Source organism: Gobio gobio, assembly GCF_949357685.1.
Source record: "Gobio gobio genome assembly, chromosome: 6".
Classification (NCBI taxonomy): domain Eukaryota; kingdom Metazoa; phylum Chordata; class Actinopteri; order Cypriniformes; family Gobionidae; genus Gobio; species Gobio gobio.
In genome coordinates this window covers 45,522,677-45,550,589 of record NC_137102.1, presented here as the reverse complement: position 1 = coordinate 45,550,589, position 27,913 = coordinate 45,522,677, and the positions used below count along the sequence as shown (strand labels likewise).

The following is a 27,913-nucleotide window of genomic DNA, read 5'->3' as shown; positions in this document are numbered from 1 at the left end:
AAAATAAAAAAAAATAGAAGGAGCGATTGGGATTGGTAGATGTTATGCAGGCATATCAGCTTAATTGTTGTCTTGACCAATAAAGTCGGAGTTTTTGTCACTCAAATTGAACTCCCTGACTTGAGAGGTTTCTTTTGAAAGAGAGGAGGCTTTCTACAGCACTGACTGGAACACCTCACACCAAAAACGTTTTGATTCAAATAAGAACAAATATATGGTTAAATAAATTATACAATTAATGAGACCCAGACAGACATATTGTTAGACAACTATTTTTGCATGCACTCTGTCGCTATGCAAAAAAAGAAAGAAAAAGGGGACGTGACAAACGACTTCCATCGTCACCCCTCCCAGGGAAGGGAAACGAAACTCAACTAAGCGGCTGGGCTGTTAGCCTACTACAGATGGACATGAACAAGTTTGGTTTGCGTTGTGTGCACTGATTGAGATGGTTTCGAGTGCAGGTGACCGCACGTTCCCTCCACAGAAATGTAAAGGTGGGTTCAAAAGTAAATGTTTTATTTGAGTGGAAAATGTTGGTATTGTTTCGCTTCACGCTTTCCGCATAGCCTACAGTACGCAGGGCGCGCGCTGTTCTTGTTTTTTTTTTTTTCATTTTCATTCATATAAATTAATATTAGTGTTCTCAAAGATATCACCGTCTTTAATTAGGCTACTTCTTTACACCTATAGGTTTAAGAGTCTTTTCATTTACCGTGGTTTATTTCAAAGCCAAAGTTCATTAATGTAGCAATATATTGCAATATTGTCGTATTCTTGCATTGGCCGTTGGGTGCGACGATGCAGCTGCATGTAAGTGTAACCTATTACAACAGAAATGTACAACAAGGTCCTTTACAATATTCATACTAAAATAAAAATAAAAATATTATTTTTTTCCATTTTGTCCTAACGGCATTTGACAGCAGAGGGAGGATCATTATAGTAACGTTAGGCTGAAAACAAATCTGCACCTGCTGTCTACTTGTTAAAGAACAACCCTCACGAAAAAGTATCTTATACCAAGAATACTAATATAAATGTACCAGAAGTATACTTGAAGAGTTTGGTTCCAAAAAAAGTTGAGTAAAAATGTGTTAAAGAGAGAGCGAGCGACAGTGAGTGGGTGGAGATAGGGAGAAAACATTACAGAATAACATGGTGGATATAAAATTAAAAATGTACTTTTCAAAACCGACCAGATACAATAGGCTACAGATTTTGGCGGGAACACATTTTTTATAAACTGGCTTTTATTGCGTTTTGGAACCAAACTCTACTAAATTGGCCCACTTGTAGTGTATACAATTATACTTTTAAGTATTTAAGTGTAACAGTAGAAAACTTTAAGTACACAACTTTTACAACTAAGATTTTCATTTTATACTGCAACTATACTACAAGTGAATTATAGGTATACTGATAGTTTTCTAGTCAAATACTTGTAGCACATTTTTTTATTTTATGAAAGCTATAGTCTATTTCATTTTCAAAATTTAACTGCACGTTTTTTTCCACTACAAGTGAATTATAGGTATACTGATAGTTTTCTAGTCAAATACTTGTAGCACATTTTTTTATTGTATGAAAGCTATAGCCTATTTCATTTTCAAAATTTAATTGCACGTTTTTTTTTCTTTGTACAAATCTGAACACATGATTGACTGTTCACCCATAAACTCTACATGGTATAAATGTGTGTAATGTGATGTGTGGGAAGATAAGGGGCCATTCTTAATGTATAAAGAGATAAACTATTTATTTAAATGGCATATGAGAGCTCAAAAGCAGTCAAACTGGTCAAATTTCCTGGTGCCACTACAAAAACGTATGCATACTTCATTACATGAGGGCATGACGGTACTTTTGGGAACTGCTGGTTTTAAAAAAGTCAGTATTTACTCTTGGCAACTAGCCTGAAGCAATCACCTCATAATAAGGCAGGGCTGCCCAGCAACAGCTTCTTTGCTTTGATACCTGACCTCTGTATGTGTACCAGAAGATAAACATGCAATGAAATTAATCTTTATGTATATGTGCCGGTTTTGTGTAATGCATTTGTGTAATATTTACAAAGGCACTTTATAAAGTTTTCATTACACAGACCTTAGCATTACATATTGACCTACTATAATCCTTACATGATCTGAAGCCAGGCTTCAGCTTAAAGAGGTTTGTGGTTGACTAATCAGTCTGAAAGCCACTTCCTGTTCTCCAGTTCACATGGAGTTAATACACCTTGTTTTCGTGGTTTTCACACACAAGTGTAAAACTGGTTGCTAGGTGTTGTGAGCACTTGTCAAATAGGAAAATAAGTCTTTTGTTTTCAGTTCATGTTAAGTCCGACCTTGTATTGTACACCCCAGCTTTTCTTTCTCATATAACCTCAAGAACTGCTCTGGCCAACAATCACAGAAAGCTTGTCTTTCTACAATGTAATCTTTGGTTACCACCAGTAAATTAAAATAAAGGAATGCACAATAGGCAAATGAGCAGAAATGTTTTACTCTATTCCTTAAAATGTATTGTAATTAAGTATACTTAGGCTAAGTAAAGTTCAAGTATATTTTTAAGTAGCAGTAAGCATACTAATATCAATGTACTAGAAGTAGGCCTGTAATTGTAAGTGTACTCAATACTACTTGGGACTAAATTTGCCCACGTGTAGTGTATAAAGGTTTAATTTTAAGTATTTATGTGTAACAGTAGTGAACTTTGTGTAGCCTTTTTCGTTTGTACTGCAACTATACTACAAGTAAACTTATAGGTATACTGATAGTTTAGTCAAATACTTGTAAGGCATTTTTTAGTTTACATTCTGTAAACTAGTAACTTTATACTGAGAGTACACTTGTACGTTTTCATTAAAGGGGGGTGAAACACTCAGTTTCAGTCAATCTCATGTCAATCTTGAGTACCTATAGAGTAGTATTGCATCCTTCATATCTCCGAAAAGTCTTTAGTTCTATTATATTTATAAAAGAAAGATACGCATTTGTGTGTGTTTACTCATGGTTTATGAGGACATATATATATATGTATATGGACTATTGTATGCGATTTAACAATAGCAGAAGCAAGCGGAACGGTTTTGCACGTCAGACTAGTGCGTGTTTACATAGAAAAACAAGGGAATAGTAGCGCATTTGAATGAACGTGTCGATAGCTAACAACACAAAGACATTTGAAGCAGTTTTACTCACCGCCTGCTTTCAACGCACGACCGTGAACCCTAATCACTGGGACTGCTCCATCTTTCAGCATTAGACGACCTACAAATCTGGAGTTGAACCGGGCCTTGTTTATAACCATCGTCGCCGAAATGCAGGGAACAAACAAAACACTTGCACAACTCCGTTGCTGCTCCGGTAAAACAAACTCAATCCACTGTCCCATCAACGCTGGGGTCTTTGGGAAGCTGTACAGGGTTGTCTTGCCCTGACATCCAAAAACACACTTCTTTGGTGACACTTTTTTGGTTGATTTCGTGAAGTCCTGTGACTGCAGCGCAGCCGGCTTCCCTAAAGCAGAGCACAGCGCGTTAATGGGCGTGCATTTGCTCTATCTCTCGCTCTGGCCCGTACATGGAAATTCCGCCCTTGTTGACGTCACGCAGACCCATACTCGAAAAAAACTTTCAGAAACTTGTGACAAACCGGAGGGAGTATTTTTGGCACAGAAATACTCTCATCAAACGTCCAACTTATTTTTTGAAACTTTGTCCACGTTTAGCATGGGAATCCAAGTCTTTAACAGTGTAAAAATCTCAGTATGCGTAAAACAGCATTTCACCCCCCCCCCCCCCCTTTAAGTGAACATAACACCGTAATTAGTTTTCTATTTATATATTTCTTTTAGCACTTTAAGTTTACTACTATGCTCCTATTTTTTCTCCTTTTTCAGATAAAATGAATAAATAGTTAAAAAGCCTATTTGACAGTTACCAGTAATATCATTTTAAGAATCAACATCTGAATTAAAGGATCCTTTTATAAAACATGATACTGCACATAATATGCGCAACATGTCATGCGGGAAGTCATAATTCATCCTTTATGCTTCCCTGTAGCTGTTCAAAGGTCTAAATATAGTAGTAATGTGATTCTGTTTTCAGTGGGGGTTTTATGCTCTTTTGAATGGTATTTGCATTCTGTCCTATTTAAACAAGTCATCTGATGAGCTGTGTTCTTTCTCTTTCCTCACCTTAGGTTGGATTTACAGCAGTATTTGAAGTTGTGGGTGCCAGGTGAAGGTGCTCATGTCAGGCTTTATATGTGTTATGGCTTGAATCTGTAGAAATGTCTACGGTACAGGCTAGAGATGCTCAGCTGCAGGAGTTCATGCAGATGTATGAGCTGAGAGCTGCTTGTAATGTCTGCACTCATAAACACTCTCGCATTTCCTACGCCACCATTGCAACGCCTCACCGTTGCTCTCACAATCTACTGCTTGTCAGATCAAAGGTCAGAGGTCACAGATGGAGCCCTGTGCTGTCTCGGCCCTCTTACCCGCGACCTATTCGATATGAAGTGTGTTGGTATTTCAAGGAGGATGTTGGGTGCTCTGTGCATCATGACCGTTGCACCTTTGCCAGTAGTCCAGAAGAAGCTGCGGTGTGGAACTTGCAAAAACGCACAAACCTTGACCACAAGAGTCTAATTCATCTGATCACTCAAAGAGAACGACCGGCTGAACAGAGCAAGCAGGGAGATGGTCAGTCGAGCTCTCATGAGCTTTCCTCATACCAGGAGAAACTTCTGGAAGAGTACAGACGCAGCAGTAATGAGATTCTTATCGTGAGTACAATAAAATCCTGCACAACTCTGTTTATGTAACTTTAATGTTTTAAAGACATCATATGATATCATTATAGGTATTTCGAAACCATGTAAATTAAAGGGACAGTTTACACACACACACACACAAAAGATTGCACAGATTTTTCCTCAAAAGTCATAGTAATGTCGAGTTCGCACTGCACGATTTTCAAACTCGTCGGATCACTGCTCTTTTCACACCACATGACTATCTGGGGTAGAATTCAGTTGCTGCTGTGTTCACACTGCACGATGGATCGGCGACAGGAGGTTTCACAATGCATGACTTTACAATAGGAAGAATCGCTGACAACTCTGCCCGGTGCACAAACTACATTTCATAAACAAACAACTAGGGATGCACCGAATCCAGATTTATGGGGTTCGGCCAAATACCGAATCCACTGGTTAAGAATCTGCCGAATCCGAATCCTACTCCCACTCCCATCCTCAGTCCATTACCACAGAAAACACATTAATGAACTAAACAACGTCCACAGCAGTGTATTTTTCATATTATTTTATTTTAACTGTAAAAAAAAGAAAGAATAGGCAACATTATGCCAGGAGGACTGTCCTTCCTCTGCCATACCTGACGTTGCTGCATTTTGGCTGTTGTCTGTAGATTCCTTCATGCACAACTCGTATTCTTTCGGATGTTTCATACGTATATGTTTTAACAGCGGCTATTGTTTAGGGTCCTGGTCACAATGAGACAAATCGGCATTGCAAATTGAACATGTAGCTCGACTTGAATCAACTTCTTTTGACTGAAAGTACTGCCAAACAACACTTTTTCTGCACATGAGTTCCATTTTCACTTTCTCACAGCCGACTGCATTCAAACGGTCCACCTAGTAAACACCTTACCGTAATCAATGGCGGCATCATTCCGTCAACCAGCAAGCCTAGGGTTCGGTTCGGTGGAAAAAAATTCTAAGGTTCGGCAGAAACCGAACCCCGTCAAAAAGCCCAATATTCGGCCGAATCCGAATCCTGGATTCGGTGCATCCCTAGAAATAACGCGAGATCATGTGTGCGTGAGACTGGAGTTCTCATGCGAGACTGGAATTGATATTAAAAATTATAGCCCGCAAGAAGATTGCGATCCAAATTGTTTCTATCTAGCTCTCTCTTTGGCTGTAGGTCATCGCCATGTCAGAACACATTTCACACATCAGGATTTTGAATGGCCAACAGGTCCAGATATTAAGCTTGCCAAATATCTTGCGACTTGTCTGCGATTCTCTGAGATTGCGTCTTTGATAATTCACACTGCGTGATTGTCACTCTCGCAAGCGAGTATTGATTTGCCTATGATTTCGGGCATTTGCCGGCGATTTCGCAAAACCTGTTGGCGAGTGAAAATCGGGCCTAAAATCATGCAGTGTGAACTCGGCTTAAGTCTGCAGATTTTGAGCATTTGAATTTGACAGATTACACAGAAAATTTGTAGTATGTAGTGTATCGTGGGCACAGACTCCAATTTTTGATTCCCAGTCGGAGGATATCAAATATGTTTGATATTTTGGCCTGATTTAAGAACACATATTGTTTTCATTTGTCATGCGTCTCCTAGCAATGAGGTGCATGTTTCTTCATAAGTTTGTGGTCAGACTCGAAAGTCTGGTAGTGTGTGATCCTCAATTGTTTAGTGTATGATGCCCAGTTTTTCTTTGGGACCATTTACAAAGTCTGCAAGTGTAAAAATGTATTCAAATTTTAAAAGTTGTGTATGTGTTTTCTTCCTTTAGTTGCTAAATATGTTTTTGTTCTTGAAATGTATTGTATTTGTGTATTATTTTAATTAACTACTAACATAAAATGTAACAAAATCCACAATTGTTTTTCATATACATCTTACAAGTGTGTGTATTTTGCAGATCTCTGAGCAGGTGGACGATGTGTGTGTTACACATGATGAGAATCTCTGTTTAGACTGTTTACAAGAAGATGAAATCAGATGGAAATTCACAATCACCACTGAGGTCAGAAATACACACTATAACCTGCATCCTCTTACATTCATCCTTATTGCGCACTAGTTATTGATAACCTCCTTGTTTGTCTTGTGTGTGTGCATGTGTGTTTGTGTAGAGGTCCTTGGCTCATGTGGCTCTACTGAAAGTGGAAAATGGTGCTGTTTTTTCTTTGAGTGACAGTTTGCAGAACACCTGCCCCCCAGTAACACACACTTCAGGCCACCACTTTCGCTCCTCTGACTCCACTTACCAGCTGAGTGTGTCTTTCCTGTCGTTCCGCCCTGGTGTGTATGAGCAGTGGTTGGTGTTTGACTTTGACATACGACCGGTTCTGCTCCGGAAACTGAAGGTGAGGGTCGGTCAGCAGTTCCATATCCAGCCAGATGAGGCGGAAGAGAGTGAATGTGCTGAGATTCTTTCGGATGAGCGCTGGAACAGAGGAAACAGGGTTATTGTGCCTTTCTTTGCCAGAAAGGAGGAGGATGAGCAGTTGCTTAGTAAATACAAACCACCCCAGATCAATCTACAGTTCAGTCCCCAAGCAGATTACAGTTCCCCACTTCACCGAGACAACTACAGAGAGAGAGCTCACCACTTTCTGTTCAGAGAGGAAATTGCAGAGGAAAAGCTCATTAGCAGGTACAAATAGTTTATAGAAATGGTACACCACTTGAAATGAATGCTATGGTGTAAATTGTTTAATTGACTATATTTATATCAATGTGTGATTCTCCCCCAGTTCCGCAAACGTATTTTATTGGTCAACCATCACATAGTCCAGTGTTGGGGTTAACACATTACAAGTAACTTGAGTTACGTAATCAGATTACTTTTTCAAGTAACTAGTAAAGTCACGCATTACTTTTCAAATTTACAACAAAATATCTGAGTTACTTTTTCACATTTATTTGACTGACAGCTCTCCTGTCCCCATGTTGAGAAAAATCGAGAGTAAGTGCAGAGGCGTTGTGTTTAAACATGATGGTTATTGTAGTTCTAGACTAAATGTGAGCATTTATTTACTAACCTCACTTGCACAAAAATATTCAGTACTCCTCAAAATGAATAAAATCTGTCAAATGCAAAATCAGAATACTATGCAAACCTACAATACTGTAATTAAATGTTAAATAAAACAAATATTTGTATGCATTTAATCTACCTTTATTGACCAATGTCTTGCTGCTGACCTTGGATGATTCAGTTAAACCATGGGCAAAAATGACTAGATTTTTGGCTTTATTGTTAAAAAAAATTTCTCCCGCGTCCTATTCTTCCATTATCCAGAATGGCAGCACAGCACAGCAGAGCTCAGCCTGAGGCTTATTATTTCAATTTTGGTATGAAGAGGTCTTTACGTTTGCACAAAAATAGAACTTTTTTGTTATTAAAAAAACAAGCCCAGCCCAGGTGAGAAAAATTAACGCAAAAGTAACGTAACACATTACTTTTCTTAAAAAGTAACTCAATTAGTTCCTTTTTAAGGGGAACTTTCACCTTTTTAACTTTCCCCAACACTGACATAGTCATCTATCACATAGTCCTTTGTGGATTCAGTACAGTACAAAGTAAAAATGGGGAATATCAAAGATAGCTGACATGATATACTCTCTGAAATTTGTCCTGCATTTTGCTATAGCAATTACGGCAAATTCTTTTATAATTATCGACTAAGGACACATTATGTTTTAGCTACCAATATACATATGTACTAGTTTTTAAATGTAAATTCAAGCCAATAGCTGTTCTCATTATACTATGAAATGTGGGAAAAGTTGCCATAAAGTTAACAAATCTTTATGTAAAACATAGATAAAAAGAAGTGGATAAACAGGTTTGGGTTGGGGTTCACTGAACAGGTGGATTCTATTATAATGATTGGTTCTTTAGTTCTAAGGGAAGTTATATCCTAATATGGTAGTAGAGATCCCATATGTAATTGTAAACAGTATTAAGTGCAGATCTAAGTCCAAGAACCTTTTGTTGATGTCTATGGCCACACCATCATCAAGGTTGCATAATTTATCTAATGTCAAAATACCAGCCACACCCAGACATATTTGCCTTGCAGATAAGTTTCTCTCCCTAGGTTATTATGGTCTGCATACGAATGTCACAGACTTTGGCTTAGTGTGGGTCCTATGGCAACATTGTTTTGCCTAAATAAATGAGTCAGAGATTTTACATCTTGAATAGAATTTCTACTCCTAAAATAGTGCATTTTAATGTTACCTATTTCTCATCACATGCCTCTAACTCTGGAAATTGAACTCATACTGGGATCAGAGGCATTCCCTGTTATCATAGCACGTAATGGCTTTGAGTCTGATAGTACGAGGCAGGTATAATCACCGAATTGATTATAAACATAACTGAATGCAAAGATTAAAGACATTCTTTTCTAACAAGTTAATTGCGGTTTGAATGAATGGATGAAACATGGGCAGGGCAGTTTCAAAAATCAGCAAGCACTGTTCTTATGAATAGCTAAGACAGTTTAGTAGTAAAAGATGAAAATAAGGCTGAAAGGAAAGGTGGATGAACGGGTTCAAACTGAATAGGTGGAATGTATTATGAATACTCTCATCCATTTGATTTGTCTCAGTGTCAATACTGTTGTCACTCTTTTGAACAAAAAGAACAGTCAAAACACTTTGTGACTGATCCAGACAGGACACTAGCTACTGTCTGTTAAACAATTAGGTGGCACACATATTGGGTGTGTAGCAACTATTACTACTAAAACTATTTTTAAATAGATGATCACCACTAACCTGCTGCGAAGCAATAACCAGCCATTGAATATTTTTTAATCACGGCCGGGAGGATCTTGGACCAATTTCAGAGAATTCCCCCCGACAAAAACAAAAGTACAACAGTTATAGTATAGGAGCACAGCAAAGGTGATTTTTCTCCAAATGATTGGTTCTTCATATGTATAATGATCTGTTATTAGTTAAAAGCAAATACAGTATGAATTCCTTGATACTTCAGCTTGTTTATTGGGTAATGAGGTAAAATATATATAACAAAACTAGAGAGCTGTCTTTTGTTATATTTAGACGCACAAACTTTGGCCAAGAAAAATAAATGTTAGTTAATATGTTTAATTAAAAATTCGACACAGAGGCTTCGCAGCTTGTATCAAAAAAACAAAACATCTCACAGTGAAGCACTAGACTGGGTAAACCCAGCCCGATCTGCCGGCGATTTGATTTTGCCCTGCAGCTCAGGCTGGAAACCTGTACATATTTTTATCCTGCTTCTGTTACAAATTTGCGGGGACCAATCAAAAACCCACTTATCCACCTGGCGCGCTATTGGCGGGTTTGACACAATGACGGATAGAGAAGCGATGGATCGTTGGTCTGATTGGTTGGAGGACTATCCAATTGCATACAGAGTCAATTGAACTATGTCCGTTGATCACGCCTCTTGTGCAGTAGAAAATACAGAGCATGATTCGTTTTGACATACCACGTGATATGTGACGTCCGAAGCTTCATTTTCACACACAACCACGTGATTGCTTCGTATTCTGATTCAAACACAAACCTCTTGCGCAGTTTCAAGTTTCATCCGCTTATTTGATAAGAATAAATCATAATACAAAATTACTATTAAATATTTAAATGTGTAGTTTTGTGCATGTTCATTCTGTATTAATTCCCGGTTCACAGGCACTTCATAATGATCTTCTTTTATTTTGCTCATATATGCCTACATGAGCCTTGCCTATTTTTTTTACAAATTTATTCATACATTGTGTAAGTACAATGACATTTGAAATACTTATTTATATAGATTTATATTTTCTTAGCATTATACGGTTTTCATAGCAAATTATGAAACAGTCCCAAATGGCTGGGACGCACAGGCAGCCTTTTCCACCTTTTGACCACAAGATATCGTTAGTGTGCACCATGTTGAAAAGCTTCGAGTAATGAACCTTTTTACGATACAGTTGAGGGGAAAGCATCGGTGCTTCGCAAAGCTTCATTTTCGCCATCACTAGGATACACCATATATCTGTAGCATAGTGAGTTTTGGTCAATTATAGAGATTTTGTTAATTTATCAGTATTGAAAAAGCTATTTTCTCTACCTTTGCTATATATTCACAAATGTTTTCTTTTTCCCCCTCAAACTTGCAGATTAAATGTTAGTGGGAGTGTGTCTCTCTCTGACCAGTTGAGTGATGGCCTATCACGACGATTTTTCTCTGCTCCAGGGAAGCTCTTTGCCACTCTGAAGGTGTCTTGCTCACTTACACTAGACTCTCCTGAAGGGCTGATGCTTAAACGAGGGGTGCAGATGGCTTTGGTGAATTGCAAACCAGTAAAAGCCAGTGTATCAGTAGAGCACAGAAACCAAACGTATGAGGCATTGGTGCTCAAACAGGCTGCTGGCGAGGGTCATATCGGCCTTCACCTGTCTGCACAGTGTGTGTCTGAGCTACAGCTGAGGAAAGAAACCAGGTGTGAAATGGAGGTTCAGTTTCAGCTGAACAGACTGTCATTTTGTCAGATGCACCAGGCTATTGACCATCTACCAGAATTGCACAATGTTCTACCTGACCTCAGTAATTGTTGTGTCCCTGTGAACATAAACAAACAGTCTGAATTGAACAACAAGCAGCAAATAGCCTTGAACTTCATCCTTGGCAAATGCGAGGGCAACAAAGTGGCTGCTCCCTTGCTGATATATGGGCCATTTGGCACCGGGAAGACACTCTGTCTCGCATCAGCAGCCAAACAGCTGGCCTTTCGGTCTCAAAACAAGGTGCTCATTTGTACATATACTAACAGGTAAGTTACCCTACAGAGGGATCAGGATCATGCATCTACCAAAGGGTTTTTTTGTTTTGCCATGAAACATTTGTTATTAATATATACTGTATTTGTTTTAAAATAAAGAATTTCTAAAGAAATTTAGAATAATATATATACAAAAATTATAGTTTAGTGGTCATTATATAAAAATATCAGAACTACTCAGAAGAATGGTGTAATAAAGTTACTTGAGTGTCCAACTGTCCAAAAATGCAATATTATCAATTGTTATTACCAGTTATTTGAAACAAGAACCAGAACAGATGGGAAGTTGATCTGTATATAGATGCCTTGCAATACTTCTCCTGTTAATATAAAAGCTCCTGTCCATTTAAGAAATCTAATTTTGAGTTTTGTTCCTTATAGCTCTGCAGATTTATATGTCAGAGAGCACTTCCATTCATACATTACAAATGGACACCCAAACCTCAAACTGCTCAGGATAAAGGCAAACAGGGGTGGGGCCTCCATTGGGGCAACCGATGACATCACTCTGAAATACTGTCTCCGCTCTCCAGATAGACAGTCCTTCATTCGCCCAACACGCTTTGATCTGGAGTCACACCGCATCATTATAACTACCACATCGATGGCACGGCATCTCCGTGAGCTGAAGCTTCCTGAAGGTTTCTTCAGTCATATCCTGATTGATGAAGCATCTCAGATGCTGGAGGCTGAAGCGCTCATGGCTCTGGGTTTAGCAGACAAACACACTAGAGTGGTTTTAGCAGGGGATCACATGCAGATGGCTCCAAAACTTTTCGCTGTAACCGATGACAAACGATCAGAGCACACCCTGCTCAATCGTCTCTTCCACTACTACCAGGATGACAGCAGCAACATTGCCAAGAAAAGCAGAGTCATCTTTAATGAGAACTACCGTTCCACCACAGAAATAGTGGACTTTGTATCCACTTACTTCTATGTGAGTGATGGCATCAAGGCCATAGGGAATGTCACACCCCACCCAAGGCTACACCCTCTGATCTTTCAGCATGTCAGAGGAGAATGCCGTCTGAATTCCACCTCCATGTCCTGGTTCAATCTGGCTGAGGTCAACAGTGTGGTAAACATGGTGCAAGGGCTTCTGACTGACTGGCCAATGGAATGGGGTGATAGAGAGCCAAAGCAGATCTGTGTTCTTAGTGAAGGCCGACAGGTACTTTTTTTGTGATAAAAAGCATTTATCACTGATATACAACAAATGTGTTATTACTAAAACTTGAATTATATGACTATTACTATGAATTATAATAATTATAAATGTCTAAAAATATTCAAGAATTAGGAATGATAACTGTGGAATGATAATGTAGTAGTATAGTGATATACAAATTTTTTTTAAACTCTTTCCCTGTCAGTGTTTTTTTTTTTTTAAGTTAAAACCGCCAGCATTTTTGATAATTTTCACCAGTTTTTTATGGCCCCCAGAATATTTTGTTGTATAAATAGCTGAAAATGCAATATATCAAAAGATCAGAGCCTCTGCTTAAAAAAAATGATTCTAGCTGAATGCATTTTTATTAACACTTGGATATGGGCAAGTTGCATAAAAAAAGCAATATTTTGAGAAAAAAGCTGAGAAAAACTATGTCCAGATCAGATAAAGAATGATGATAAAAACATAGATGGAGTAGATCGAGTCCATCAACACCCCCAAAGCTTGCACAGTCCTATAGCTCGTCCTGGGTCAACATTTCATTCAGTAACATTAGGTTTTGATTTATATGCTGTTTAATATTGATTATCACATTATTTTACAAATTTTTCTGCTTACATATGCTATCACTTGTTTCTGCTTCTTCGCCTGCATTTTGAACAGGAAATTCAGTACTCTTTCAGAAAATGTGTAATAGCGCCGCCTACCGTATAACAGTGAAAACATGGAAAGCCTGTAAATTCAATCAATTAATTTAGCGTGGTTTAGCTAGCGTGGTCTCATAAATGACAGAACATTTTGCCAATGGCGGGAAACGAGAAGGCCAATGGCGGGAAGGCTCGAATTCCACAAATAGTGATATAAAGTCACAAAAATGCAACCCACAATCCTGTTACACAAATTTTATATGCTTTCTCTTTCGATTCTTCAGGTTGAGGTCATCAGAGATCATCTCCGTCAGAAAGGAGTTTATGGAGTGTCTGTTCAGAATTTAGCAAACGTTCAAGGTACTGGGGGGTTCAGAACATCATTGTATACTGGAGTTCAGGGAACTTGTGTGATTCATCAAGATAAAAATCACATTTTATTTCAGGCACAATTTGTGTCAATATGTATTATCCATTTTAACATTATTTATTATGATTATTTTTACATCACAACTTAACCATTAAAATTCTGTGTCCTTAGGGAAGCAGTTCAGGGTCATCATCATAACAACAGTTCAGACAAGAGACAGACTTCTTCAATCAGAGTCAAGCCGCCCAGAGTTTTTTGATGACATTCGAGCACTTAACACTGCCTTGACCAGAGCCCAATCACTGGTGGTTGTAGTTGGAGATGCTGGTGCTCTTTGTTGTTTTGGAAAGTGTTCAAAAATCTGGAGGTGCTACATAGAACGTTGCATCAGCAAGGGCAGCGCTATACCAGATAATTTTACCAGAGATGTCTTACAGCAGGAAGTATCGGAAATTTCAAAATTTCAGAAGACCGAAAAGGTAGACATTTCTGAGAGTGATGTCCCTCCCCAGGCCGAAACTGATACTATACTGAAAGAGATGGAAGACTATGAAAGTGATGTACAGGACTCAGATGAATTGAATGAAGAAAAGAGGCCTTTATTCTCTTCCTCTGAAAAGGAAAACCTCTTGGAGTTGGTCAGGAAACAGCCTGCTATGTACAGGCATGGGGAATTGGTGATGGAAGGACACCAATCAGGTTATGTAATACCTTACGACAACCCATCTGAACACATTCATATTGACGGGAGGATAAACATTGGCATGTCTTTCCCTGGTGATGAAGTTGTGGTTGAGGCCAGACAACATAACGCTGGCCATCTTACTGGGAAAGTTTTAGGTTGTACAAACAGACTACCAACATCCTCTGAATTTGTATGTTTATTAGAGGCTGATTACCAGAGAAAGTACCACAGACAAACACAAAACACTGACAATTTGGTTCCAAAAATGATGGTGCCCCTTAACCACAACACCACCAAAATACGTGTCTTGGTGAAGAAAGAGACTCGCAATTGTATTCCAGTATTCAAGTTTGTCAATGGCAACTGGACAATGACAAGAAATGTTCTTCTGGATGAACAAACAAAACAGAACTGTGTTTTTGTTGTCCAGATTTTGGGATGGAAAGCACACTGTTCCTTTCCACTAGGCAGAGTTACAAATATTCTACCCATTGGGACATCTTTAGAGGAGGGACTTGAGATTTTAAAATCAGAGTTCAAACTAATGTCACCTCCTCTGATGCAAGAGGATGCATTTTCAGAGATGAAAACTGATGGAATTGATGACCAGGAAAGAAAAGATTTTAGAGGTTTAAAAACCTTCACTGTTGATCCACCCAAGACTAGAGACTTGGATGATGCCATTAGTGTTAACGATCTGGGAAGCTGCTATGAAATAGGAGTTCATATTGCAGATGTGGCTTGTTTCGTGTCTAAGGACAGTTCACATGATCTCTTTGCAAAAGAAATGGGAGCAACTTTTTATAACCCAGGAAATGAACCTGCATTCATGTTCCCAAAACATCTTTCCACCACCTTTTGTAGTCTTATCCGAGGTGAGGATCGTAAAGCCATTTCATTAATTGTCAAAGTGGAAAAGCAATCAGGCAATATCACAGAAAGGACCTTTGAGCTCTCTATGGTCAAGTCTCAAAAGAAGCTGACCTACAAGAAGGCTGAGGATATAATAAGTCAGTGTGATGGTGAGCAGAGATTTGATACTTTAGAGGACTGTGTCAGGGTGGCTTACCATTTTGCCAGAGGCCACCGCAAAGCACGACTTAAAGAAGACTGGAGCTATGCCCAACCTGATAAACACCGGAAGCCTGGAGAGAGAGAGGCAAATCTAATGATTGAAGAGTTAAACATAATGTTTAGCCATGAATTGTCAAAATTTCTGACAGAGAACACCAACACTAAACTCTGCACTCCTCTGAGGTGTCAGGCTCCTCCTACGGCAGACCAATTAGAGAACATCAGTGATCAGCACAAGGAACTCATCCCTTTGTCCTCACACCTGAAACTTCATATTGACAGAAATCGATTGAACCTGGATAACAAAATCACCTTCACTATTTTTTCTCTAGGGTCTAGAGTTGACCACCTTAACAATAATCCTAACCATGATGCGAACCACAACCCTTTATCAAGCCACTTACGAGATGCCATCTCTGTCAGTGACTCTCAATATTATTTTGAAATTGGAGTTCACAAAGCAGATTATTTTAGCTATGTGTCTGGGGACAATATTCAGAACTTGGGTGCAAAATCAGACATGTGGAGTCTGACGCCAGGCAAAATTCGTCGTGCAATCTCTTTAATTCTGAAAGTGGAAAAGACAACTGGCAATCTAGTAGAGCAAAAGTTGGTGCTTTCCAGTATAAAGTCAAACAGGGCATTGTCCTACATTGAGACTGACCTCATCATTAACCAGCCAGATGAAAATGCGATGCAGTTTGATTCTCTAGAAGGATGCATCCTTGTGGCTTGTCGTTTTGCACTGAATCACAGGGAACAAAGACTCTCTGGACAAGTGGACCGTTCCAATCCTGCTGATCTTGGATTACCAGAAGACAGCAAGTGCAGGTTAATGATGGTGGAGCTGAAGTTGATGTTTAAAAGAGCTACTGATCAGCTGATTGAAGAATTGTCAGCTGATTGTCACTGTCCAGTGAAAGCTTCGCCTGAACTGGTGAGGAGACTGAAGAAAGACCAGGAGGAATGTGAGTCCCTACAAGCACTGGAGAATCACCTGGATCCAAACAATGGGCAGAACAATGGCAGTTTTATCATTCTGACATCTGTCTGGAAAAAGATTGAATTAGCAGCTTCGACATGTAAATTTTACAAAATGGCTGACCTCATTTCTACAGATGACATTCATCCACAGTTGATTCCTGCAGTTGTTCAGTTAAAGGCCAGTATGAAAAAAGCTTTATTCATTCGTTCTCTCTCATGCAAAGAAGCTTTACTTGGGCACTATTCGTTGAATCTGGACTCATACACGCATGCATCCTCTCCCATTCGACGGTACATAGATGTGGTTCTTCAGAGGCTCATGCATGCAGTTCTCAGCAATCGACCTGTTGAGTATTCACAGACAGAAATCGATTTGTTGTGTGACAAGTGTAAAAGAGGAGAAAAGAGGGCACAGGAGTATGAGAGTAAAGCGGAGTCACTTCGCCTGGCAGTCAATTTACAAACACAAAGCACATACAAAATGGCTTTTGTCACTGTTGTTCGCCGTGACAGCGAAAGTTTCAAATTATCATTTCCGTTTGATAAAGGAACTTTCCCAGACAGGCTTCCTGTTAAGTACAGAAATTTACAGCTCGAGGATCAACCAGAATTTAACAATAAACAAGTGACACTGGCTTGGAAAAAACGTATATATTCCATGAGCATGACCCAGAGCCCACTGCAGAACTTGAGATTCTGTTCAGAGATACGAGAAAGCACCTGGCACGCCATTGTTGAGGCAGTGAGAGATGAACAATGGGAAGAGGCAAAGTCCCTCATATCGGTAGCAGATGTGAGAGATCACAGTGAGACCAACGATGTGCAGCATACATCTCGATTGGATCCTGATAACACTTATATGTCAGAAGAAGATCATTACACCGACTTCACACTGTATCTGAAAGTTGGAGACACTCTTCTGGTCCAGCTGACTTCAGAAAGGGACAGGGGCTACTGGGCGCCAACTGTACAGCTATTGAGTGTGAGTTCAAGCTTTGAGATCTGTGTGGAGCACACGGACAATCCTATAAAGTGCTTTTCCAAACTTGCAAACCGGCCATCCAAAGGAAACTATAAGGATGTAGAGGAGTATGTGCAGATATGGAAGCCCCTCTGTGAAATGGAGTCTGCTGCGACTGCTGTGGATGACAGTGATTGTGTTGTGATAGAGAAAGTGCAAATAACTTGGAGGACATCCTTTGATAATTCCACACTCTCTGGAACTTTCTCACTGCCGGTAGAATGTGTCAAAAAATGGGCAATTGAATTTGACCTGGCCAAGTGTTTTCTCTGTATCCGAAAGAGAGTTTCGAAGCCGATCGAAGCAGATCAGTCAGAGCTGGATCCAGAATACTTTACTTGGGTGGCCCATGGTGTGACAACACAGTGTTTAGATCCTCCAGAGAACAGTGTGATTAAGTCCAAAATGATTCACTTTAGCATAAAATATGCATCCATGAACATCCCCAAATTCAAGCAGGATGACACATTCACAGTGGAGGTGATCCCGAAACTCATTCCAGACATGTAAGCTTAAACAACAGACTTTACACATTATTACACATTACATCACAACCCTATTATATTCAATACACTACAACTAATACCATTATTCTACAAGATACTGCGTTACACACTCGTCTCATTACATTGTATGTAACCATAAAAATATATTGGTTCAATGTGTAGAGGCAAAGTCATGACAACCACTTGCAATGATGTGTGATTTTTTTTTTCTGCTTGATTTATCCAGACGGAAGGAAAGTGCAGTGAATAATTTAGCAGGAGCTAATGATCTCGTTAAGAACATTGCACTAAGACACCGGATTGGGAAAGAAAGTATGCTATAAATTAATAATATTATAATGTTTTTTATTACACAGAATTGAGAAACTATGCAGTCAAAATGGTGATGTATATAGTTGCAAAAATAAGGTATTATAAAAGTAAAACTGTATAAAAAAAACATTGAAAAAAGGTATTGTGAATTGAAACAACTTAATAAAAGAATAAAAAATAAATAAAATAAATGTTGTAAAAGTTGCTGCCAAAAAATTGCTATGCTGCCAATTGCAATTGCTGCCAAAAAATCTATAGCAGAGCATATTTGTTTTCATTTTGATTCTATAAGAAATCATTCTCCATTGATTCATTTATATTATACCTAGGGTGTTATCTTATTAGTGTCTTGTTTAATTTTCTTATTTCTTTTTAATTCTTTATTTATCACCATTTAAGTCAATTAAGTCATTATGTGAGCTTAAAATTATATATTTACACTAGAGTTTAATGATGGTTTTTAAGGTATGTTTGGCTGTATCAATCCACAGGCTCCGAACCAGCTGTATACCGATATGTACTTATGAGAGAGGAACCACCAGCAGGTCTGCCTAAACTGAATGAAAGCCAGTTCAAAGCTTTGGAACGAGCTGTAAATGGCAAATTCACCCTCATTCAAGGGCCTCCAGGTTACACATTCTAAGCATATACAGTTTTTAGTTTAGCCTTAAAGGCTCATTTACACTGCACAGACAGATGCTGTCCAACGGCAACAGACACATTTGTCAGGTTTTGTCGGATGAGTATGTTAGCCCTGTATGCTGGTGTTTGTTTTTTTTTTTTGTGCAGATTGAACGTTCAATCACAATTTGCCGGGTCATGGAGTGTCTGATTGTCTGCGTTGATCAGCATCTGCCGGTGCAGTGTTAATTGGCATTAAATCAAGTTTATCATAATCACAGGGATTTTACATTTTTTCCTCAAAGTTTCTTAATGGAACTGAAATGATTATTTTGTATGTTTGTCCTTTATAGGAACAGGGAAAACAGTTGTAGGAGCGTATATAGTGTACTGGTTCTCAAAGCTGAACTCTAAGACTCCTTGGAAGCTGAAGGGGCTGAAAGACAAAGAGAAAAAAGATGTCATTCTTTACTGTGGACCCTCAAACAAGTCTGTGGATGTAGTTGCAGGTACCTACATTTTTGTGTTCTTGGGAACTAGTATTTGTGTGAAGAAGAAACTAATGTATTTATGAGCTTGTGTTGTGTGTACAGAATACCTGCTCAAGTTTGGAGAGCAGCTGAAGCCAATACGTGTGTACAGCAGACAGATGGAGATGCAGGAGTATCCCTACCCTGGCAGCATCCTCCAGTTTTCACAGAAATCACTGCGCCAAGACCACTCAAAATCTGAGCTCAGGTACTACAGATGAACCAAAAATTGCCTTAACATCTTGTCACTCATCATAATGATATTGCAAGAAAAGAAAATCGCAGATCATTTTATCTTTACAATACTCAAACTCATTACATTCCTGTCTAGGAGCATAACACTTCATCATAGAATTCGAGACAACCCTCACAACCCTCATTCTCAAGCAATAAAGGACTTTGATATAAGGATTGCCAGTAATGAACCTTCACTGACAGATGAGGACGTAGAAGAGTACGTAGATGTTTCTGTTGTATTAATGCTTTCTGCTTACATTTTAAAATGCTAAATTGTCATAAACAATAAATACCTGTGGCTTAATTTCCATTGCCATCATCATCTAAATCTACCTAAAACACATCTCTGCATCTAAGAGTGTGTCTACAAGTTAGTGATTATGGTTAAATGCATGTCTGCATGACACTACATTGTGTGTATCCTCAGATATAAGAAGCTGCTAAATTCTGCACGTTTGTATGAATTGGAAAGGCATGATATTATTCTATGCACCTGCACGGCTGCCGCGTCCCCTAACCTCACCAAGACACTCAGTGCACGACAGATCCTCATCGATGAGTGTGCCATGGCAACAGAACCCCAGACGCTTGTCCCATTGGTCAGCTTCAAACCGGAGAAGGTCAGAGTGACTCTTGACCCATCTATAACAAACAATTATGTCAAAACAATATAAAATGGAAATAAATTGTACAGAAATGTTAAGCAATGTACTTGCTGTAAAGCACTAACACATAACCTAGACTTCCAAATAACCAAGAGCCTGCACAGCCTATATAATTAAAACATTAATACTAGGTTTAGGAAGAAAGCTAAACTTAAGACATGCTCTTTATAGCACACTAAACAAATAATTATCAGGAAGCTGGACATAAAGAACTCATTACTAACTCACCATTGAAATCAATACAGCAGAAAGAAATGTAGAAGCAGAATAGCCTACGCTAAATAAAATGTAATACAGCTTTAAATTTAGTTTTTTTTCCTGTAGAATTAGAATGTGTCCTGTTTAATTTGATATTTTTCTAAGCAAAAAACATCTTGTTGTCATTTGATGACATTAAAAGACTAATTAATTGTCATTTTTTAAATTTTTATACTTTGCCACTATCCTTTAAAGTTTTTACCCATTGGTCAGCTAGAAGTTTTCGTAAAGAAGTGAAAATATAATACAATTTAGTATAATAACATATACTTTAGTATATTTTAATAAGTACAGGTCAGAATAAGTATTGTTTCATTTTTACATAAATATATCTATTACGCTGAATGTCCATGGTTTGTTACTCTGAATTACGCTTTGCCAAAAAGGGAGAGAATATTGTCATTGTTTCCATAATTGCAATGTTTTTTAGTATTAGTCTGTATCATTAAATGATTTTTAATAATATTCCTGAGTAAATGATGGCAGAAGCAGATGTTGAAAAAATAATAAGCATTGTATTGTACTGTTCTGATGCTCCCTGCCATGCTTGCTTAGCCTGCCACTTTTGCCCCCAAAATTTTTTGCTTGCAGCTATATTTATGAATACTTTCTGCTTGCCAACATAAATGACGTTATCAGGATGGGTATTTGAGGTGGAGAATCCCCTCAATGGCCTCTCTTGAACTTGTGACATAGTGAGGGCGGTCTCTCTGTCAAGAAATATTGGTAAGATATTAAAAGTTGCAATGCTCAATACCATTCTTGTTTCCTTGCCAAAGGCCCATTCACACCAAGTAGGCTACGATAACTATAACGATAATCATATAGTTCTAAAAACTGTTAGAATAGCAGAGTCCACATAACTATAATGACAATGGCACACTGGCAGAGAAACAATATTGCTGGAATGACTATCAGAGCGATTTTTTTACGGCTAATATATGATAAAAACAGCCAATCAGAATCCATCCTCCTTTAAACAGCTCCAGTATTTAAAGCAGCAGACGACAAACCTTCAGCACATGCTTGGATAAACAGCGTTGTTGTTCGTTGGATGCTAATATAGTGATCATTATGATTATCTTTATCGTTCTTGGTGTGAACAGGCCTTAAGAATGCTACATTGTGTTTGCATTTACTTGTCAGCTTTTTGGCTTTTTACATTGCCTAGCAACTCTCTCCGTTCATCGGCATCTAAAATAAATCAATAATGCTAATTAAACAATACAAAAATGCATTAAAATAGTAATATTTATTAAGTTAAACACATATTTGTCAGTGCTAAATATCCCTAATTTATCTGGAATGTAAAAGATGCTAAAATTGCTATGTACTGTATACAGTGATCAGAATTTGCATTACACTGAATAATAAAAACATTACTTTGAATGGCCACATCAAAAATGCAGGCTATAATTGCAGGCTATAAACTGGCCACATATATCAAACAGTGAGCTTGACCAGTAATCACAATTATTCACAACATATTTTTCAAATAATAGAACAATAAGTGTTTTTGGCATTTAACTGAATGACATAACTTAAGTTACCACACCATGAAAATGTGAAATTATCAAATATTTAAGAGCAATAAACTCACTTTGCTGCAGCACCACATAGTCCTCAGGGTGCCATTTGATGACGTCACAGACTGTTAAATGACTATCGTTTTTTTTTGGTTTTTTTATTATATGAATTTAGAATGTCTTCTTGTTCTTTTACACTGAATGATCTCTAACAAACTGCATATTCGGGACAAAAGTCCCTAGGTTATTTCAATACTTAAAAAAGTCAGTAATACACAGTCCGTTTAATATAACACAGCCAACACTTATTTGAAAATGCCAAGAAAACAAATATATATTTTTAACTTGGAATTTTATATGTTTAATTAAAGTCGTAATGGTAAAATCAAAGTCCAGACCATTATGCTGAATAACAATTTTGCCCTTTGGAACATTATTTCACCCATATTTTTATGTATATATATTCACTTTAGTAAATGTAACTTTATGTAGACACCAAAATTTAAAGACAAAATAAATTGAAATTCAAGGTTTAAAAAAAAGCAGTATATTGTAAAAGATTTGTATCTGAGTATTTTTTATAATATAATATAATAACCAAAATGGATAAAATGTGACAGCAAGTTTGTTTTCTCCATGCAACAATCTATAATAACAGTTTCAACCATGAACGTTTAACTAGCATAAGCAAAACTAAATAAGAGACCTACTTCTTGCTACATTACTCTGATCGTAAAAACATTTTCATTCACAACCTTCTGTGAAGGTTTTCTGATCCTCATATACTTATTTTGCAGGTCGTGCTGTTGGGCGATCACAAGCAGTTGCGTCCGATCGTGAAGAATGAGCATGTGCGGAGACTGGGCATGACACGCTCTCTGTTTGAACGTTACATGGATACAGCATTCATGCTTGACACCCAGTACAGAATGGTACACATTTGTGCTTCACATACTGTGCACGCTTACACACATGTATTACTGTTTATTACATGTATTACTCTTTCTTTAGCATGAAGAAATCTGCAAATTTCCTTCAGAAGCATACTACTTTGGGATGCTGAAAACTGATGTGCCTGAACGAATCAGCATGCTACATGCTCAGACCGAGATACCAAGACAAAGAAAACACATTCTGTTTGGAGATATACGTGGGAAAGAGATTAGTTTGGTTGTTTCAACTGCACGGGGAAATGAGAACTCAAAAGCCAACCTTGCAGAGGTTACGAAAGCTGTAAGTGAAAGATAACATGCACACAAACAAAAAAAGACTCCATTTACACCCAATTATGTGTAAACTCTAAAAAGAATCCACTGCATGTTTGCAATACTGAACTCACCTTATACATACAATTTTTAATTTACCAAAATATGGCACTTTTATTGAAAAATGTTCTTCCTGCATACCATATATTCCCTAATGTTGTATTAGCTATTACCCAGTAATTTGTTCACTGATCACATTCTGAGGACTTAACTCAGTCTTAGTCTATAAATTGTCACCCAAATAACACATTAATGCCAAGTTCTGGTGCTAATGAGCTTGCACCTACACAAATCAAGCCTAGATCTGTGTTTTTCCACAGGTTGAGATTTGTAGTCAGCTGGTATCAGTGGGCCGTGTGAAGCAGGAGGACATTGCCATTCTGTCACCATATAACGCACAGGTGGCCCAGATCAGAGAAAGACTGTCCAATTACACCCAACTGAAGAGAATCACTGTCACCACCATTACAAAGAGCCAAGGTGATTGTATTTTTTTTAGTGGTGGGCCGTAATCGGCGTTAACGTGCTGCGTTAACGTGAGACTATTATCGGGCAATAAAAAAATAATTGCCGTTAATCTATTCTCAAAGTTGGGTTGGGAGCTGGGTCTATACTACGCAAGCTATGATGAATTTCACCTTGATATTTTAGCGCGGATGTACACCTAGCCGAATTGCACTGTAGGGGCGAGAGAAAACGAGTCTTCGAACCTGTGTGTATGCCTACTAGTGTTGTCAAAAATATCCATATTTCGATACTCATTTTCTAAAGTATCGATATCAGCTGCGCTCTCCTCTCCTCTCCGACCGACAGCGAGTTGACACGCACCCGCCTCCTCTCATTCAGTCCGGTTAACCCTCTGAACATGGCGAACGCGTGTTCTGCTGGATTTTCCCTCATGACAGCGTGTTAGTATTGGTTTGACCGGTCTGAATTTCGCACAGGGATTGCACATAACGTTAATTCTACTAATTCCCGCAGATATCGCGCTCGCGTCTGAAGCGCACACACACATACCGTAATAAAGCCGCCTTTGACATACAAGTGCAAAAATTAGCTCCCTTTTCCAGCTTAGTAATGGTCAAATACACTCAAAAAGGTCTCAATGCCCATCTTGGTGAGTTTTAACGTAAACACAGTCGTAACCAACTCATAGGAACAGTGGGATCCATGCGTGCGTCAGGTCTTAAAGGGACAGAAGTTATTTATTATTCAAACTACAAAAGACAAACGATCACATACGATCACACATATTCTGAATGCCTTCGGTAGAATTCAAATGAGCCATTTTAATCTGATTAAGATTACAGTGATATTAATCTAGATTTAAAAAATGTATCTATGCCCACCACTAATTTTTTTGTTTCCTTTACTTGATAATAATGATACTTGTTAGGTTAATGCTGTTGAATAGTTTTGAATTATCAAATGTTTGTGACATGTGTCACTTTACAATAGGGTCTCATTTGTTAACATTGGTTAAAGGGGTGGTAAACCACGATTTCACTATTCTAACTTTAGCTAGTGTGTAATGTTGCTGCTTGAGCATAAACAACATCTGCAAAGTTACAACGTTCAAAGTTTAAAGCAAAGGGAGATATTTGCTTTTAAAGAAATCAGTTTCTAAGAACTACGGCAAACGGCCAGTAGGCGACTACACACATTCCTCCAGGGTTGGTGACATCAACAGGCTCAATATTTACATAAACCCCTCCTCCGAGAATATTAAATAAGGGGGGGTGAGGCCATTTTGTATCGCGGCGCTGTTGTGGTATAGTTAGGCTGGAGTGTTGTTGCCGCGATGCCAAGGAAACGCTGTTATATTCATCCGGATTGCAGGTCTGGGGTACTTGCTCTGTTCAGCCTTCCTTGGGACGGGGGTGCGTTGCAGAGCGTTTAACATACAGCATGTTATATGCACGTGTGTTTGAGACGGGGAACAGGCGCGCGCGGGGCTCCCTGCAGCACATCTCACGGAGGAAAACATCCACCGTCTTCGCGATTTCAATGCCGGATTTGCACAACGTCAGCTGCGTGAAAAAAACACTGCCGGTGCGTGGATGCACGACGCGCGCGCTGCACATTTGACGGAGAACAACCTTTACAAACTTCCACAAACTTCGCGAGTTCAATACAGGATATGCACAACGGCTTGTCCTGAAAGCTGGATTTACAAACAGAAGCTGTTTACGGGCCACAACCTGTAAGTCTGATTTATATTTCATCGATGTGTTTTCCTGTAATAGGTTGTAGCAAGGAAGTAAACAGATGACAGCGCTGTTCTGCAAACCAGTCTGTTAAATGCTCATTCATACTTAACGTTATCCGACGAACACCTAACGTTACAAACATTAACGTTAAAATCTCAACAGCGAACCTGGCATTAGTGTAAATGATTCTTTGATTAGAGCTTTTATGTATTGTTTATCTACAGGCATGCTAAACATGGTTCTGTGTGTGATTTGGCTAACTTACTAGTTAAAGCCAGTGCTTAGTGTTCGTTTTGGGTTAGTTCTTGCGACAGATATTTGGCTATAATCGTTCTAAAAATACAAAAGTTAAAGTGCCATTCAGTAGCGATCATTATAGATCCGCAGTCTTTACTCTTGAGGACTGAACAGGTTCTGCTCGATCATCTTCACTCAAATGTTCTGGGTCTGATTCGGGCTCATATGGTTTTATTGACGCCGTTGTTTCTAACACTGACCAAAGCACAGCCTCCAGTAAAGGTAAGGGGCGTGATGTTTCCGACAAACGTACACTAGGCGGTTAGCGAATCACAACACACTGGGCCAGCTAACCAATCTGAGCCAATCGCGTATTTTTGAGGGACTGGCTTCATACAACCCGGAAAGCATCAGACCGTTTTACAAGGAGGGACAGAGCAGTGTAGAATAAAGGTCAAATATATGAAAAATAAGGCTTTTTTTTTTTAAACGAAGCATGAACACATGTTACAGTGCACCCCACAAACACAGTCAAGCCTTCAAAAGAATGTGTTTTACCACCCCTTTAAATAACATGAACTAACAATAAGTAATACATTTGTTGCAGTATTTATTAATCTTTGTTAATGTTATTTAATAAAACCATAGTCGTTCATTGTTTGTTCATGTTATTTCACGGTGCATTAACTAATGTTAATATATACAACTTTTGATTTTAATAACATATTAGTAATTGTTGAAATTAACATTAACTGAGATTAATAAAGTATTGTTGAGTCTTAGTTAATGTATTTAACTAATGCAACTTTATTGTAAAGTGTTAATGTCCACCCCCCTCTCTAAATTCCCTGCGTTATAATGATGTGACTGCAGGTAGTGAGTGGCGGTATGTGATTCTGTCGACGGTTCGCTCCTGCCCCAGCGATGAGATTGAATATCAGCCTTCAAGGGAATGGCTCTCCAAACACATTGGCTTTGTGGGTGATGAAAACCAAATCAATGTTGGCATCACAAGAGCACAGGATGGGCTATGCATTTTGGGTAAGCCCTACATTGCATTCACCTAGGAATTATTTTAAATTATATATTCTTAACAAATTACTAAATGCATATCCCAGTGTCCTGAATCACAATGTTTTATACAAAATAATAATATTTTATATATAATTACCAATATAGGATACTAATATTTTTTAAATTCTGTGCTGTAGGCAATCAGGAGGTACTGAACTGCAGCTTAGCATGGAGGAAACTACTGAAACATTATTCAAGTCACGGTTGTGTGGTTTCTGAAGACCAGATAACCATACACAGTTAAGATGGATTGATCTTGAATTATTTTAAAATCTGTGTAAATACTTATTTTTTAAGATTATATTTTTAATTATACATTCAAAATTTCTTCTATCATTCAACATTTTTTTTTTTTTTTTTTAAATCTAGCCATTCCTGATATGTTCTATTAATTTAAAACAGTGGAAGCTTAAGAAGAAATTACATATATTTTACTACATATAACTATACAAACTCTTTTTAATTAATTGTATAAAAAAAAAAAAAAAAACCTTGAAAAAAGAAAAAAAAAGGGGGGGGGGGCTTTACTTTGAATACATTTCCACAAAGACTTGCAGAGTAATGCTTGATCTATGAGCCATCATTGCCCTTGTGTGTGTGTTGTCGTTAACTCAAGATAAGTTAAACAATTCTTAAACAGTGAAAATACTTTCTGAACCTTTCTGCAATGCAGTCCTATTGTAGTAACAATTTTTGTAAAAGTAAGTGTAGCAACTATTTTTGTAAGGGTGCCAATATGTCACATTCACTTGTACATGGATTTTGCCTAAATAAATATAACAGCTTGTATTTTGTACATGTATGAGTAGAAGTTATCGAACATTACATAAACACTGATGTAACTGTTGTGATGGGTACTTTTTAATAAAAGAAAAATCTAAATTTACTAACATATAAGGCTA

At 38.2% G+C, this 27,913-nt stretch overlaps 1 protein-coding gene across 4 annotated transcripts; it reads left to right on the top strand.

Annotated features, from left to right (window-relative positions):
* The first annotated feature begins 343 nt into the window (after positions 1-343).
* helz2b (helicase with zinc finger 2b) lies at positions 344-27,899 on the top strand. Of its 4 annotated transcripts, XR_013816654.1 has the most exons (20): positions 344-497; positions 4,209-4,796; positions 6,701-6,805; positions 6,915-7,438; positions 10,953-11,606; positions 11,997-12,789; positions 13,721-13,796; positions 13,978-18,076; positions 18,303-18,388; positions 18,880-19,017; positions 19,363-19,518; positions 19,603-19,747; positions 19,871-19,993; positions 20,204-20,396; positions 21,291-21,425; positions 23,023-23,157; positions 23,237-23,458; positions 23,811-23,970; positions 26,811-26,978; positions 27,149-27,484. XR_013816654.1 is itself a non-coding variant. In XM_079818811.1 (19 exons), exons 2-19 carry the CDS (start codon positions 4,299-4,301, stop codon positions 27,253-27,255), a joined length of 8,382 nt encoding a protein of 2,793 aa, XP_079674937.1. In that variant the 5' UTR covers positions 344-497; positions 4,209-4,298; the 3' UTR covers positions 27,256-27,899. The 4 variants fall into 4 exon arrangements, 1 of the variants encoding a protein (XP_079674937.1); XR_013816653.1 differs by lacking the exon at positions 20,204-20,396; XM_079818811.1 differs by lacking the exon at positions 21,291-21,425 and having other exon boundaries at positions 27,149-27,899.
* Positions 27,900-27,913: the final 14 nt, after the last annotated feature.

Bases quoted from the DNA above. Each gene is read 5' to 3' on its own strand.
- helz2b (XM_079818811.1), top strand. From the start codon at position 4,299: ATGTCTACGGTACAGGCTAGAGATGCTCAGCTGCAGGAGTTCATGCAG. The intron at 23,158-23,236 runs GTACACATTTGT...CTCTTTCTTTAG, and splicing joins TTGACACCCAGTACAGAATG to CATGAAGAAATCTGCAAATT. The intron at 26,979-27,148 runs GTAAGCCCTACA...TCTGTGCTGTAG, and splicing joins GGATGGGCTATGCATTTTGG to GCAATCAGGAGGTACTGAAC.